At 45.3% G+C, this 14,339-nt stretch overlaps 1 protein-coding gene across 1 annotated transcript; it reads left to right on the top strand.

The window, feature by feature from the left end:
* Positions 1 to 202: 202 nt before the first annotated feature.
* On the top strand, positions 203 to 13,151 carry EPDR1 (ependymin related 1). Its single transcript, XM_051978814.1, has 3 exons — positions 203 to 774; positions 11,191 to 11,399; positions 12,298 to 13,151. Exons 1-3 carry the CDS (start codon positions 548 to 550, stop codon positions 12,486 to 12,488), a joined length of 627 nt encoding a protein of 208 aa, XP_051834774.1. The 5' UTR covers positions 203 to 547; the 3' UTR covers positions 12,489 to 13,151.
* The last annotated feature ends 1,188 nt before the right edge of the window (positions 13,152 to 14,339 follow it).

The following is a 14,339-nucleotide window of genomic DNA, read 5'->3' as shown; positions in this document are numbered from 1 at the left end:
GGGAGCGAGGGGAAGCTCGGGGCAGCTGCTTCTCCCTCCAGCATTTACTGCTGCAGCCCCGCCCGCTGCGCCTGCAGTCCTCCCGCATTTGCCCGAATTCTCCCTCCTCCCCCGCCCGCACGTCCACTCTGCGGATGCCCATTGGGCTGCGCCGGGCACGTTTGCCTCTGCATTTCCTGTTGGCAGCAGAGAGTCGGCGGGGGGGAAGGAAGCCGCAGTCGCAGCCGGAGTCGGAGCGGGAGGGAGCCAGCTGCGAGCTCCCTGCCCGCCGCGTCCTCCAGCCAGCTCCCTGCGCACGGGGAAGCCGGACCGGGGGCGCGGCCCTCTCCCCACGCGCCTAGACCTCCGTCCCTCCCTCCCCCGGCAAGTGCACCGACGGGCTAGGGGAGGGAGGGGACGGCGGGGTCGGAGCCACTGCCCTTTGCTGCGCTTCCTCCCCCTGCTCTTTGCTGCCCTGCGCTGCCCTGCCCTCTGCCCTGCCCCGTCCCCGCCGCTCTGCTCCCGGCCGCGCCTCGCCACCTGCGCCGTCCCGGCGGCACAGAGAGGGATGCTTGGTGCGTTCCTGGTGGCTTGGCTCCTGGGTGGTCTCTGCAGCCCGGAGCTGGCTGTTGGGGTCCCCGGGCCGCCATGCCAAGCTCCGCAGCAGTGGGAAGGACGGCAGGTGCGCTACGACCACAGCAGCGGCCGCAACACCCGGGCCCTGCTCTCCTACGATGGCCTCCAGAAGCGCGTCCGTCTCCTGGAGGAGAAGAAGGCTCTCATCCCCTGCAAGAAGTAAGTGCCGGGGTCTCTGGCTAGACAATGGGGGCGTGGGGGACCGTGGGAGAAGGCTTCAGGGGTGGGGGCTGCGGTTAGGTGAGTTCAATGTGGCAAGACTTGGGGTGCATTGTGGCTAGGCAAGAGGCTGGGGGGTGCACTGGGTGTGGAACGGGACTCATTGAAGGGCGAGGCAAGGAGAAAGGCGGGGGGGGGCACTGCAGCAACGAGACAGGGAGGTGGGGGTGCACTGCGGTATGGGAACGGGCTCTTTGAAGGGTGGACAAAGAGAAGGGGGAACACTGCGGCAAAATGGGGAGGTGGGGGGTGCACTGCAGTATAGGAACGGACTCTTTGAAAGGTGGACAAAGAGAGGAGGGGGAACACTGCGGCAAAATGGGGAGGTGGGGGTGCACTGCGGTATGGGAAGGGGCTCTGAAGGGTGTGGCAAAGAGAGGAGGGGGGACTGCGGCAAGGTGGCGAGGTGGGGGTGGGGCTCATTGAGGAGCTCAGAAAAGGGAGAGGCGGGGGCGCACTGCAGCAAGGCGGGGAGGCGGGGGCTCACTGTGAGGGTGCGGTGGGGAGAGGAGGCGGGGTAGGAGCGCAATGCGACAATTGGAGGAGCTGGGGGAAGGGCACAATGCGGCAAAGAGGAGTGGGGGAGGGGCTCAGCTATGCCAGGCGAGAAGGGGGGGCACACTGCGGCAAGAAGGGGCGGTGGGGGGCGCACTGCGGCAAAGAGGGGAGGTGGGGCGCACTGCGGCAAGGCAGAACAATGAACTGCGCAGGGCACAAAGGCGGGTGGAGCTCTTTAGTGAAAAGGGGCATATTGAAAGGGGGTACCCTGTGGGGTGTAGGGGAAAGCACTGCGGGGTTTGGAGAGGTTGGGAATGGAAGGGTCGGGGTACATTGCGGAAGAGTGAGGTGGGAGTGGGGAGCAGGGAGGCTGAGAGTGGGTGGGGGACACCCCTGCACCTGGACTGGCTACCCTGCCTGTCTGTAGTTTTTCTCTCGGGGATGGGGCAGAGGATGCGTGGGGTCCGCCTCCTCCTTTCCATTTCAGATCCCACTGAGAAAGGACGGGGTTCACCCCCAGTTTGACATTTAAGGATTGCTTAGATTGGCTCGAGATGATTAAACTGGGGTGGGAGTGGGGGAAAGGCAGGACGGGACAAGAGAAGAGAATCAAAGGGAACAGTGCGCAGGAATTAATTCGGTTGGGGTGGGAGCTGTCCTTACCCCCCGCCCCCCAGCCCCCGTCTGCGGCTCTCGGGGACTCAGGTTTTTTCTGGTGATAAGCTTTGTCCTCTCTGCCAGCTTGCGCATCTGCCCAGTTGGGTGGGGCAGCCGCCCTCCCTCTGCAAAGGATGCGCTGTATTGTCTGCCGAGGTTGCTAAGGCGAGAATTCTGGGCTCTGCAACCCCCTCCCCCCATGGCCCCGCCTGGCACCTCGCTTTTGTCAAACTGCACCCCGGGGTGCTTCCTTCAGGGCAGCCAGCGCTCCCCCACCGTGCCCTTTTCGGGCTCCCTGGCAGCTGCCCCTGGCTCTGCTATTTATATCCCCGGGGGAGGGCTCCTGGCAGTTCTCCTGGGACAGCTTCGACCCGAAGAGAGGCACACGAAGGGAGGGCCGGGAGTCAGACTGCCGCAGCCTGGCACAGTGCCAGAAGTCACACGCATTGTCCCCAGGGCAGGGAACGGACAGGTGACAGGCCAGTCAGTGGAAATGCATTGGGGAGGGGACGGCGGGGGAAGGGAGGGGACCCTGCAGCAGTTAGGAAGCAGAAGCCATCTGCAAGGGGAGACAAAGGAAGCTGAGATGTCGCAAAGCACCGTTTACCAAAGGCTGCATCGCTGACAAGGTAACGCTGGGGGGAGGAGGGGAACGACAGGGGGGCGGTTAGGAAAAGGGAGAACTGGATGCCAAATCACAGGGAGCCCAGAAGTCAAGCAAGCTGACATTTATCTACCCTGAAGCCTGGATTTGATTTTTCACAATAGATGTTCTACACAGACACATTTTACAACTCCAGAAACTGAAGCCTGAGGTTAATATACTTGCTCAGGACCTTACAACTAGTGTCTGAGGCAGAATTTGAACACAGGTCTTCCTGAGTCTGTTAGCCCTCTTTCCCATAGGCTAGTGGAAGCTCCCGGGCACTTGAGCTCAGGTTCTTAGACTAATCTTAATCTGGGTTTGGACCCAGCCCTTCCTCTGAGTGGATCTTGAAGTCAGTGACACAAAGAGATAAAAGATCAACTCATTCAAGATCTCTAGAAAGTGAAATACAGAACGAGTGCAGAACCATATAAGAAGGGTGTGGTCTTGGGAGCCTTTACGGAATCAGGAATCCTTTGAGCTGGGAGGGGCCCCCAGACAGCCAGCTAATCCACACCTGAAAGGAGGCATTTCTCTACCAAGTGCCATCCAGTCTCAGCTCTTTTAGACTTCCCAGGAGTGAGGAGACGCCATTCTGCCCACTCTTTTCCCGCTGTCTGCTGGTTAGAGACCTTTACTTTCCCTTTGGTAAATTAGACCTGTAAAGACTTTCTCCCATTGCTTTGGGGTTTGCCCTGGGGTGGGGCAGGGTGGGGAGAGAAAGGCCTAACAAAGCTAATTCTTCCTCCACTTTTAAGTATTTCAAAACAGAGACATTCGAAGTCTTTTATCTCCTGAATCCAGTTATTTCCAGATTAAACATTTCCAGTTCCTTTGACTGGTCCTGCTTTGATGAGACCGTTCACCACCCCAGCCATTTTTCTATGGAAAGGCTATCTTTTTTCCCTTTGAGTATGTTCCTCAGAGGGGGTCTGATGAGAATAGAGTCTCCCCCCCCCTCCACTCCCTTTAGCCCTAAAAACTAGGAGATGCAGCCCAAGATTGCATCACCTTTTTGGACACTGAGCCATTACCCTGCTGACTCATATTGTTTGCAGTTCCCTTAACTCCTCAAGTCTTTTCCAGATTTTCTATTGTCTAACCAGGCTTTCCATCCTTAACTTGGAAAGTAAATGTAAGACTTTATACTTATCCCTATTGAATTTCATTTAACTTGATTCCTCCACATGTCTGACCCTCTCAACATTTTTCCTGAGCTAGAGCTGAATGAAATATGGTGCTTTACTTTGGAGAGAAGGGGAAGGGACAATAAGGAGAGAAGTCTGAGTTCAATATAGCAAGAAACAGAGAGCCATGATAAATTTTGGGGTGTTATTTAAATTTGAGTCATTCTGTCAGCAGACATCACTGAACTCCTGAGTGCCCAGCACTGGGGGGCTTTGCCCAGCTCCCGAGTGCCCAGCACAGTGGGGTTTGCTTGCCTTTAAGGCCTCACAATCTATTGGGAAGGCAAATGTTTAATGCACAAAATCAGAGGCAATACAGGTTGGTAAGGAGGCCTTTATTGTAGGATGCAAATTGACTTCAATTGTTTATGGGGTTCTGAGGAAAAAAAAGGATAGATCCCTGAGAATTAAGAAAAGCAAGAAAGACTCCAGGAAAGAAGTGGGCCTTGAAAGTCGAAAGCAAAGCTGGGATATTTGGGCACCATGGCAAAAGATATTTTAGCCTTGGGGAGTTGCATGAGAGCAAGAATGGAGAGAGGAAGCTGGGAAATGGTGTTAGATTATGGAAAGCATTGGAGTTTAGGGAGAGGAGGTTAGATAATGGTAGGAAAAAAGGAGTTTTTGAAGGATTTTTGAGGAGATAACCCAGAATCCTGAGAGGCAAGGGGATATGGTGTATAGATTTGTAGGCAGGAAGACCTGATTTCAAATCTTGCTTCTGACATTAGCTAGCTTTGGGACCTTGGGAAATTGACATAATCTTTCTGAGCCTCAGTTTTCTCATCTATAATAATAGCTAATATTTTACAATACTATATTATGCAATTTAGTCCTCACAAAGACCCCATGAAATAGATGTGATTATTTTTCTCATTTTGCAGATGAGAAAACTGAGTCTCAAAGAGGTTAAGTCACTGTCTCAGCTTCACAAAGCTAACAGATATCTGAAGGAGCTGTCCAAGCTCTGTGTCCAATCCTCTGTCATACTGCCCCCTATATGTAAAATGGATGCCACTAATAGCCCACATCTCCCCAATGTCCCTTTACAGATCTTGCCTTGAACAAAGAAAGTAGAATTGGGGAGGGGGTCAGCAATACTAACTGTCTTGTTGGCACTTTTTGCTCCTTGCTCCTGGTTCTGGAAATCCTCTCCAACCTCAAGCTGTGCTGTCCAGCACAATAAAAAACTTTGCCCCTTCCCATCCCCTGGGAAGAAAAATGGTCAACAGATCCAACCATGTCCTGAATAAATTGTAAACCTGACACCCCCTCAAAACAAAACAGAACAAAAGATTCGTAAAGGGAAACTGGGGAGATCTCAGTATATTATTGTTTTAATTTAGAAAAAAAATAAAACTTTTTTTATTTTTAAAATTTTGAGTTCGGAATTCTCTGCCTCCCCAAGCCTCCCTCCTCCCCTCCCAAATGGCTCAGAAGGCAAACAATGTGATCTCAATTATAGATGTGAAATCAGACCTCAGCATATTTCAGTCTGAGTGTCAGGCACATGAAGAAGAAGGCATAGTTAGCAAAAACAATCTGAATTTTGCTGTTTGACGTTTTCAGGACTCAATGAGCATTGGTTTGTATCCAAAGGGGAAGGTCAATCAAACATTTCCATTCTAACAAGGTTATAGCAATTACTTAGATGTGAGTGAACCAAGTCTCAGCATAGTTCTCAGCATTGTCTCCACTGGGAACTGAAGCTGACTGTGGGAATGGGTGAGGGGCTGAGATTGCCCAGATTAAGTCTGTCTCCCAGAAAAGACCTGGGCTCTCTGGTGAACAATCAGGGTATTTAGGAGTGACTGAAAGGGAAAAAAAAACAAAAGAGACAAACAAATAAAACCCTCCAGGAAGCCAGTAGGTGATTGACATGTGATGATGGGGCAGCATGAATAAAAAACAAGAAACAAACTGAAAACAGAACTCTAGAATTTCCTGATCTTTCTTGTTCTTAAAAGCCCCAGTTTTTTTTTTTAAACTTCATGTCTAGCTTGTAAATGGTTTGGAAAAATACCACCAATTGTTGCTGTGGAATGATCAAGCCTTTCCTGGCTCTGTATTGCCTGAGATGGAAAATATTAAATCACTTCATAAGCCTTTGAGATAAAGCCACCCACTGTGGTGGGAGCGGAGGGGCTATAGCTGACGCTTTTTTGGTTTGGGGGTTTTCTGCCCTTCCTGGCCTCTTATTTTAACTCAAAACCTGGGAAACAAGAAGAGTCGAGAGCAAAAGTCTCAGTACCTTGAATGGATGAAAAAAGTATTAAGCGCTTACTGTGTACCAAACCCTAGGGTTAGAAATAGAAAAGTGAGGAGCTCTCGTTGTAATCAGGGCAATGACACATGGAGGGTTTCAACTGCAAAGCAGAGGGAAAGGACCTTTGAGCCTTGGTGTCAAGGTAAATGTTAAGGTAAACATCGCATTTTAAATGTCATCTCCAATAGCCATTTCTGATGTTGAGTCATCTGACAGTGTCTAGGATTTGGGGAGTCAGGTCTTTCTTTTCTAGCTCTTCAGGAACACCAGGTTTTCCAAGTATTTTCTGTATATTGATTAATCCTCATAACAAATCTCTGAGGTAAATGCTAATATTATTCCTATTTTATATCTGAAGAAACCAGGGCACACTTGTGTGCTAAGAAGGTAGGAGCTGCAGTATCTCCAGGAGGCAGCTGTCAGATTGCATCTCCATAAAAGCTGAGATGCATGACTGTAGGGTCCGGTTGGAAGCAGGGCTGAGAGTCTGGGGGTTGCCACTATTCTCAGCCTCCCCATTGGCAGCTGACTACAGGACAGTGTTGGTGGTAATGGAGAGAGTGGGTCTATTTTTGGACATATGTTATTGCTCTCAATGATGATTGTCTGGGATAAACATATCAGCCTGGGTTGGGGGAGGGCATGGTTTATTGTTCCCAGGACTCTTGGGCTCAGGATCCTGGGCTTTGCCCATGGTTTGCCATGCCCGCTGTTGATATGTGGGCCTAGGAAGTCACTGTGCTTCTTGCACCATGTTACATCTAAAGGGACATAATAGTTGAGATGATTTTTTTTTGACCTCATTCATGCTGTCTCCTATTTCTCCCTCAGGATGAGGCACGTGATCCAAACTGTATGACATTTACGGACTCCTCACATATGAATTTTTGCAGGACTCCAGTGAAGTTAGTTGTATGTATAGGACAAGAACACGTGGCTTGACGGTTAATGACATTCAGTTTCTGCCTTAGTATTGAGTGTAGGCAAACTACAAGAGAATGTAGCTCAATGGTTTCGTAATAATTTTTAAAGGAAACTTATTGACTCATAACTTTGAGATGATGAGATTGCATAGTGGATGGATTTGTGTGTTGAACTTTTGGGAGGACATGGATGAGGACCCCACAGGATGGACAGACAAGTGGGTTGGATTGATCTGAATCATCAATGGGATTCTCTAAATGGAGAAGATTATGGCTCCATTTGAGTGATTAAATATGCAATTAGCCACCATTGATATCATCATTATTATAGCAGCTAGCATTCATAGAGCACTTTTAGGGTTTTCTTTTCCTTTCTCCCTCTCTCTCTTTCCCTCCCCCCTGCCTGTTCCCCCTCCTCCTTCTCCCTCCCTCCTCCTTTCTCTCTCTTCCCCCTCCCTCCCTGCCTGCTCCCCCCTCCTTCTCCTTCCCTCCTTCCCTCCCTCCCTCCCTCTCTCTTTCCTTTCCTCTCTCTCCCTCTTCCTTCCTTCCTTCCTTCCTTCCTTCCTTCCTTCCTTCCTTTCTTTCTTTCTTTCTTTCTTTCTTTCTTTCTTTCTTTCTTTCTTTCTTTCTTTCTATTGGGGTTAAGTGACTTGCCTAGGGTCACACATATAGGAAGTGTTAAGTGTCTGAGGCCAGATTTACACTCAGGTCCTCCTGACTTCAGGAATGGTGCTCTATCCACTGTGCCACTTAGCTGCCCCTATTTTTAGAGTTTTCAAAGTATTTTATGTATATTGACTAATTTAATTCTTATAACAAATCTCTGAGGTAGATGCGAATATTCTCTTCCATTGGACTTTCCAATTGGGAAAATAAGAGGAGGATGGTATTTGGACTCAGCAGAACTCCCATCAAGTGGAGAGGGCACTGGGGGAGGGCATTCTAGATTTAAGGAAGCATATGAACAAAGCTAAGAACTGAGAATGGGGATTGTGATTGGGAAGTGTAGGTCATCCAATTTGGAGGGGGCATAAGGCATGTATAGTGTTATGGTAAGACCTCAAGAATAGAATTTGGGAGGGTGTTTTTGCCCTGAAAGAAACGTCCACTCCCCAATCTCATTGCCAGTTTCTGCATATCCAAACATATCTTTGGACAACGCTCTCAGAATTCTTGGCCACTATTTTATCTTTTGAACTGGTAACAGTTGAGGAGGCCGGTCATTTCAGAGATCTCAAAATTGAACTTGGAATCATTATTTGGATTTGGGTTCTTAGGTATAGGGTCCAGCAGGAAGCCATCTGTGTTGTAAGATCTGACATGGACATAGAGAATGTATGTCTCAGATGATTATTTTGAAGATTTCTTTTTCTTCCTGCTTCACTCTAATTCCAGGGTGTAACCCCAGCTTCAAGTGCATCAGAAGGGGCAAATGGCTTCAACCCAAGGCTTCCTCTGGAGAGTCCCAGAGTAGGAGCTGACTAGACATTGGAGCCAGGCATTACTAATCTATTGGTTTGCATTTTAAACAAGTAAAGCCATCCAAATTCTCCCACAAGTGCCAAAGTCCTTTTGCAATCAGACTAATATTTCTTCTGGACACCTTTCTTCTAAGTTGTTCTATTTTGAAAAACTGCGTTAGCTTTATGTGGAGTAAAGAGACCTACATCCCCCACAAACTAAATTATCTCCTTGGTTACTTATATTTTGGGGACAACCATGGCTATCTTTAATCATTCAGTAAATATTAAGTGCCTACAATATGCCAGACACTGAGCTAGGTTCTAGGGATAACAATATAATAAATTAAATAGTCTCCTCTCTTAAGAAGTTCATATATTATACTGAAAGACAACATGAAAACATATAAGTAAATCCAGAGAAAATACAAAACCATCATGAAATGAAATGCAGTTGGGGGGGGCATCAGAAAAGTCTTGATATACATGGTACTGCTTGGGCTTCTCTTGAAGAAAGAGAGGGAGTTTCTGTGGTCATTCCAGGCCTGAAAAAAAGTCTATGCAAAAGCCCAGAGCCCAGGAGTTGATTTGGGAATCATAGAATGTAGGGAGGAAGTCATGTCTGATGAGACTAGAGAAATAGCTTGGGAATAGGTTATAAAGGACTTTAAAAGCCAAAAAAAAAAAAAAAAAAGGAGCTTATATCTTATTCTAGGGACTATGGGCAGAATACAGTTGGAACTGTTTTCTGATTCTTGAAAATAGCTTCTGTTTTACTGTATCCCATGTTTGTTTTAGTCCTCTTGGCTGCTTCCTCATTACTAACTCATATTAAGCTTGGAATTCACTTTAATGTGCAGATTAATTTTCTCTAAAACAACTTTTTATAACCATGTTTCTTCCATCTTATACTTGAAAAGTTGATTTTTTAAATTTTAAAAAAATTTTTAAATACCTAAGACCTAATCTCTTTACTCCTTTTTGAAGATCAGCTTATTAGATTCAGGCCAATCTTTTTGATCTTGCCTCTCTCATGGAGTACTGAGTCAGAAATGGAGTGTCCTCTGGGATAAAGAACAAGAAAAGAGCTATGCTTTGAGAATAACAGGTCTTACCAATGGGTTTTATCCAGTAGTGCATGTTAAGGAACTGCTAGAGAATGGCCAGCATAGAAAGTCCATATGACCATTAGAAGTCTCCAGTTGATTCTTGTCTTGACTGTTGGGCAGTAATGTTTGCATTAGTGTTCACATGAGCCTCTGTGAGGCAGCTTTGACCTGCCTCGGGGAGTCTAAAGTGACCTTTCCCCATGCATGAAAGTGCCAGGCTCTTATTTTAGATCAACATTATTTATAGATCTCATCTTGTTATTACTGTCTTTGAGTGAAAAATAAATAATCCACTCATAGATTTTTTTTTTAACCATACACTTCTTAAATTATATCCTTTAATCCTTTCTGGTAATATTAAACACATTTTTAGTTTGGTTGCTATTTTATTGAAAGTCCTATCTTAGAGATCAGTAGTTTGGGAACAGCAGACTGTTAACTGACGTCCTGGATAAGGGAACAGTTTTCTTGGGGATGTGGTGATAAGTAAAGTGACTAATTTGAGAAAAAACATCCACCATAAGTTGTTAATGGGAGATAATGCCTTACTGTGTGACAAACTCCCCACCCCTGCTCCTCAGTGTACGTTTCTGTTTAACAAAAATACTTCTTAAATGTATGTGAGCTCTCTGTTCATCCTGTGTGTGTGGGGGGGAGGGAGAAAGGGAGGAAGGAAGGAAAGGAGGAAGGAGGAGTAGGGATGGGGGAAAAGGGGAGGGAGAGAGGGTCTCTTCCTATTTTTCATGTAAGGAGTTTCCAGTCAAGAATTTTTTTTTTTTTTTTTTTTTTTTTACCAATGGAAGGTGATATTAATTCTACAGTATCATCATTTAGGGGGTTTCCTGGAGCCTTGAAAAGCAGTAAGAATATGCAACTCCCTCCCTCCTTTGCAATGGTATAGGATTGTAGATAGGGAATATTGCATATATTGACAAATACAGATGATGACTGGGTTGTTTCTGCTTTACCCACCAATCATTCACTCATTCAACAAGCATTTATTATGTGCCAGTGCTTAGGATCCCTTTCTCCACAGGAATCATGTGATAAATCAAAGGGCTTTTGAGGTCATCCTGTCCAACCTCTACATTTTAGAGCTGAGGACACTGAAGTCTAGAAAGACACCGTGATTTATTCCAGATCCCAGGGAGTGAAAGGCAGAACCAGGGTTTGAATTCAGGTCTTCTGAAGCCAAATTTCCACTGTATTTTGCTGTGGGGCTTAAACTCATAAAAGCTTCATAGCTTATAAAAACCAGAAACACAGCTGTACTACTGTCTTACGTATTTATATGATTTCTCCAACTCCCTCATTTTACAGATAGGAAAAATAAGTCTCAGAGGAAAGTGAGAATGGAAGTTCATCAGTAACAGGGATGGTTTTGTTTGTGCTTGTATCCCCATTGCCTTGGTAAACAGTGACACTTGGAAAACATTTAATGACATCTTGTTGATTGAGTGAGTGATTAGGAGCAGGGGTGGAAACTACCTTGGTAGGACAAAATTACCCTTTTTTTTCTTCTTTTAAAAATCCTTTGATTTATGTCAAAGGTCTTTGGGTTTGAAACAGACAACAAATTTAAAAAAATATCTTTTTTTGGACCTATTTTTCAGGTTCTTTGAATATATTTTCCTCTATCAAGATGCAGTGATGTTTCAGATTGACCAGGCCACCAAGCTGTGCTCTAAGATTGCTTTGACTGACCAATGGGATCCTCTGGATATCCCCCAAAACTCAACTTATGAAGACCAGTATTACATCGGGGGCCCTCAGGACCAGATCATGGTACAGGAATGGTCAGACAGGAAGCCAGCTCGGAAATGTAAGTGCATGTCTTTTGGACCAAAGAAAGAACAGTTGTTGCAGCACTAGACTGTGTTCCAATAAATCTGGCAAAGCCCTGGTTGGAACTCTTCCAAGGAAGGTGATTCTTAGAGAAATTTGAAAAGCTTACTTAAGTACTTCAAAAGAATCCCTACATTTCTTGCTTAGAGACCCCAAAGGGGCTGCCATTCCTCTCAAAGTATAATGATGTAGCTACCTAGCTCTGCCCATTTCTGGCAGAGATTCCAAAAGGACTGACTGAGGCCAGGTAGGAAATTAGGTTGAGCCAACATTTAACAAGGGCCTCCTCCATGCAAAGGATTGTGCCAGTTGACTAGGACAAATGGGACTTGACTTATTGCAAAATAGATACTTATAAGTTTTGGGAAAGTAAAGGGAGAATTTTTAGACCCTTAGGATTGAAATAGTTAAAATGGAAAAGTAGTCCTCTTTGCCTTTTGGAAGTCACACCCTTATGCAACTCACTTTTCTGGACTTAACATGGAGGAAATTCTTTAATATGGATCTAGTATATGGAACATCATGGGTAAGGAACATCAAGTAGACCACTGCTATCTCCCCACTGGCTAACATTGGGCACTTTTTCATTTGGGCATAAAATCTCTTCTGAAATCAAAGGAAGTAGTTTCATGGAACTGAATTCAGGTTTTCCCACCTCCAACATGAGACTTTTCCAAATCCCTGCTCCATGTCCACCTGCTATTAACAACTTTCTCCCAAATTTCCTTTACAGGATATCCCAAAAGTCTTTGTAAGCTTTGATAGCTTAAAACTGCACTAAGATTTTTGAGATGCCTTGTATTCTTTTCCTTGTTATTCCTTAAAAAATATATCAAAAACATAAGTTTGTATTTATCTATTCTTTCCTCTCACAGTTGAAACATGGGTTGGCATCTATACTGTCAAGGATTGTTACCCAGTCCAGGAAACCTACACCAGGAATTACAGCGTCACGTTCTCTACTCGGTTCTTTGATATCCAGCTTGGCATTCACGACCCCTCTGTTTTCACTCCACCGAGCACTTGCGAGAGAGCCCAGACAAGGATGATGAGCGATGCCTGCTGACTGCTGCTCACAGGCTGAAAAATCACAGTAACTACTGACCTATTGACAAAACTACTCACATACACTGAATTGATTGTGGCTCTTTAGGCTAGCCAAGCTTAATGGGATAGCAAATCTTACTGTTGCTTGTATAAATGCCATCAGGTAAATGGTGCCCGCTGCTGCTTTGTTTTTCCTATTTAAGACTCTAACTGTGTTTCCACAGGTAAACTGAAATAAAAGGGGAGTAATTATGCAGGTATGCATGATCAGAAAAAAAAACCATTCTGGCTAATTTCAGTTACAAACCACCTGGTTTTGGCTGGAATTACCTAGATCATTCAGCTTATTTTCAGTTTTCTTTTTCTGGTCAGACCTGGTTTAGTTGATGTGCTTACTGGCTGTTCCTAGAAGTTTCCAAATAACATCTTCTAAAATAGAAAACATGTTTGATCTTGTGATGACTATTCTGTTAAAATGTGCTTGATTTTTCAGACTAAAGAGAGAGAGAGAAACCAGTTATCTTGACTCACACAACAGATCGCTAGCCTGTCTTGTATACAAATTGATGGTAATGGGTTTGCCCAAGAGTTCTGTTGAATAGCTAAATGGGAAATGGAACATGGCATGTCCCAAACATCTCATTTCATTATCATCAAAACCATTAAATACATTACATGCTCATTGTGCTTTTATATTTTCTTGTCATTCAGGAAATCGCCGATCTATTGTTTCCTTTTGCTCCCCACTTCCCACACTTGTTTCCTGTTCACAGTTCACTCATTCATTTGACAAACATTTATGAATCACCTTCTCTGTGCCATGCACCGTGCTAGGTGCTAAGGCTACAAAAAGATGAAAATGAGATTGTCTTTGTTCTCAAAGGGCTGATATTCTCTTAGAGGGCTAGGGAAGGGGAAAATCTGGACACAGAACTGTTCCATAAAACTAAGATAGACTGAGATTGCCTATTGGATTGTAAATGAGGTCCTACCCAAAGATGGCAAAGAGAATAGATGACCCTCCACGAATCTATACAGCTTTGAGGTTATAGTTTTCCAGGATGAACAGATTGGTTTTATGTCTTTAGCAGGAAATCAAAGATTCAGGTCCCAATGAAAGGATTCTTGTGTTAGCATTCTTTAATGAAATATTTCAATCCATAGAATAGAAATCTCTGTAGCTAGTGAATACATCACTCATTGCTTTGTATATTTCCCATAAAAGAGAATTAGCCAGTGCCCACAGCTAATAATGCATCGCTTTGTGTGTTTCCTATAAAAGAGAATTAACCAGTGCCCACAGCTAATGATGCCCTAATTGCCCAGGTAATGTAGCTTGTACAGAACATGGACAAATATTCCCTATCTGTTTCAGAGTGACTGCGAGGGAGTTTTGGGATTGGTCTGTTGCCCCACATGATTTGGGGTGTGTATGTAAAGGGCTTGAAATTTGAGATGATAAAGAGTTCTAATGGGTTGCTCAGACAGAGGAACTGCTGGCACAGTGGATATATAAAAGGGATCACCCTCTCTGTCTCTTCCTTTTTTGGTGGAGACTCAGCAGGAGTGACTATGATGTGACTATTGAGGGTTCAGTGTAATGGTGACCCTGCTGCCATTCCTTACATGGTTAGACAGTGGCAGGTGGGGAATATCTGTACATGTTCTGTATAACTCATGTTCCTTTAGATACCAGTGGCAACCTGAGTGCTCAGGAGGGCTTATATTTCAAAACAAGTATGCTTTTGGGAAACTTCTCTCTGATAACTTTGCTATGTCTTGTGTTTTGCCTTTACCCGAATGGTGTCTGTCTTTCTGTCTCTTTCTTCCTGTGCATATCCGAATTTTGTATATTCCTGGCTTTCCCCTA

The sequence above is a fragment of the Antechinus flavipes genome, chromosome 1 (assembly GCF_016432865.1).
Source record: "Antechinus flavipes isolate AdamAnt ecotype Samford, QLD, Australia chromosome 1, AdamAnt_v2, whole genome shotgun sequence".
NCBI classification, from domain to species: Eukaryota; Metazoa; Chordata; class Mammalia; order Dasyuromorphia; family Dasyuridae; genus Antechinus; species Antechinus flavipes.
This window is presented reverse-complemented; position numbering and strand designations above follow the sequence as displayed.

Bases quoted from the DNA above. Each gene is read 5' to 3' on its own strand.
- EPDR1 (XM_051978814.1), top strand. From the start codon at position 548: ATGCTTGGTGCGTTCCTGGTGGCTTGGCTCCTGGGTGGTCTCTGCAGC. The intron at 775-11,190 runs GTAAGTGCCGGG...CCTATTTTTCAG, and splicing joins GCTCTCATCCCCTGCAAGAA to GTTCTTTGAATATATTTTCC. The intron at 11,400-12,297 runs GTAAGTGCATGT...TTCCTCTCACAG, and splicing joins CAGGAAGCCAGCTCGGAAAT to TTGAAACATGGGTTGGCATC.